Below are 2,172 nucleotides of genomic sequence, written 5' to 3'. Positions count from 1 at the left end.
AATCCATTTTTGTAGTAAAAGAATCTGAGATAAATGTGACAAAATGTTAGACATTTGATAAAGCTACATGTTATATCAATGTCTACAGTTAATTCTATGATTGAATTAATTCATAAGAAATAGATACAAATATATATGCCCATTGATCCTTAGGGACCCAGTTCCTATCCTCTTCAATGTGTTTTTTAAAATAAAATTTTAGTCTAAAATATAGCTTCACATGTATGTAAGAATACATCTTTAAAGCACCCTTTAGTCTATAATTAGTATATTACACATATCATCTAAGAGGCAATGATGTAAAAGTATTGGATAAAAGCCTATAGAAAGGTTCCTGAGCATTTGGGAGAGAGCAGGACATTTGAATTTGATATCAAAGAGGCCATACAATGTCTTTTTATTTTTATACCCATAAACCATAGATGAAACATTTTAATTTAATGCACTTTATAAAAGGTAGGCAGCTTGACTACTTCCTGCTTTGTTGTGATGTGATTGACTGGAATATACAGGAGCTTCTTCATTTTCCCTTGTCCATGGGGATTAACACAATAGTAATGCTCTTACTTGATTCTTGAGATACAGGAGAACAAATATGTATACAAACATGAAAGAAGGAACAAGGTAAAATGAGCTGTGTAATATATCTATCAGGTGGAATTTCTGGTTTTTTTAAGGAAAAAGTATGTGTTTCTTGTGAGTAAATGACACTTAGATCTATATACTAATAGAAACTAATCTGTTTTACCTTATTAAAAAATAATTCTTCGCATCCTGGGATCCACAAAACTGTGAGTTTATGTGTGTGTGTTTAGGAGTTTATAAGAGTTCATATAATTTTACACACACTTAGTCAACTAGAGAATTTAGTTGAAAGTCTGCTAATTCTGAATTAAAAATAGATAAGTAAATTCCTTTTTGATTCTTCTTTATTTAGTGAAATTTAGTCTTGGGTATTTCTTGGTTTCCAACTATAGTTAGTGAGTCAGTTTTTTTCTATTTAATTCTTTATTACATTAAGAAATATTAACCCTAACTGAATTGAATTTTAACTAAAATAATCATTCTTCCAATAAAACCAAACATGTTTTAGAAATATAATGATGGAATATTTGATAATTTCAATGTATATTATGAATATTTTTAAAAGCTACAAACAAAATGAATTAATTTCAACTTATTCTGAGATGTACATGGATTTTGCACTGAAATCTTCATCATTGTGCTTATTGCCTAGAAGGTCTGTCTGGATCTGATGTGTTGGGTCCTCAATCTATTCATAGCTGCTTTCATTTCCTGGTTTCTCAGAGTATAAATAATGGGGTTCAGTAAGGGTGTGATAACCGAGTAAAACACAGAAAGAAATTTATCCACTGAAAAGCTACTGAATGGCCAAGCATAAATGAAGATACATGGCCCAAAGAATAGAGTGACCACAGTAATGTGAGCAGACAGTGTGGACAGTGCCTTGGAGAGTCCACCAGAGGATCGACGTCGGACAGTTACCAGAATGACAGTGTAGGAAATGAGCAGGAGTATGAAGCAGATAAAGGACAACAGTCCACTGTCAGCAATTACCAGTAACTCCAGAATATAGGTCTCAGTGCAGGCAAGTTTTAGAACTAGAGGAAGGTCACAAAAAATATTGTCCACTATATTGGGGCCACAGAAGGGCAAGGTGATAGTAAAAACCATTTGGCTCATCGTATGCACAAAACCAACAGCCCATGAGAACAGCACAGAGCCCATGAGGACCCGGCGATTCATGATGGATGTGTAGTGAAGAGGTTTGCATATTGCAATGTATCGATCAACAGCCATGACTATGAGAAGAGTCATCTCACTGCCACCTAAAAAATGGAGAAAGAACATCTGAGCCATACAGCCCCACAAAGAAATAGTTTTATTCTCCCTGAGGAAATCTGTGATCATCTTAGGGGTTGTGATTGTGGAAATAGACATATCCAGGAAGGAGAGATTTCCAAGGAGGAAGTACATTGGTGTCGAGTACAGAAGTGAGTCAAAGGTTACAGTGATGACGATGAGAAGGTTTCCTGCCACAATTGCTGCATAGGCCAACAAAAATATGAAAAAAAAGAAAATCTCAAGTTCCCAAGTATTGGTGAGTCCTAACAAAACAAACTCAGATATTGAGCTATTCATTGTATCCAT

At 34.5% G+C, this 2,172-nt stretch overlaps 1 protein-coding gene across 1 annotated transcript; it reads right to left on the bottom strand.

The window, feature by feature from the left end:
* Positions 1-1,233: 1,233 nt before the first annotated feature.
* LOC116589959 (olfactory receptor 4K13-like) lies at positions 1,234-2,172 on the bottom strand. The gene has a single exon (XM_032341690.1). The coding sequence runs from the start codon at positions 2,170-2,172 to the stop codon at positions 1,234-1,236; it is 939 nt and encodes a 312-aa protein (XP_032197581.1).

The sequence above is a fragment of the Mustela erminea genome, chromosome 5, assembly GCF_009829155.1.
Source record: "Mustela erminea isolate mMusErm1 chromosome 5, mMusErm1.Pri, whole genome shotgun sequence".
Lineage (NCBI taxonomy): Eukaryota > Metazoa > Chordata > Mammalia > Carnivora > Mustelidae > Mustela > Mustela erminea.
Note: the sequence above shows the minus strand (reverse complement) of the source record. Positions and strands in the feature narration are given on the sequence as shown.

Coding starts and splice junctions, on each gene's coding strand:
- LOC116589959 (XM_032341690.1), bottom strand. CDS start 2,172: ATGGATACAATGAATAGCTCAATATCTGAGTTTGTTTTGTTAGGACTC.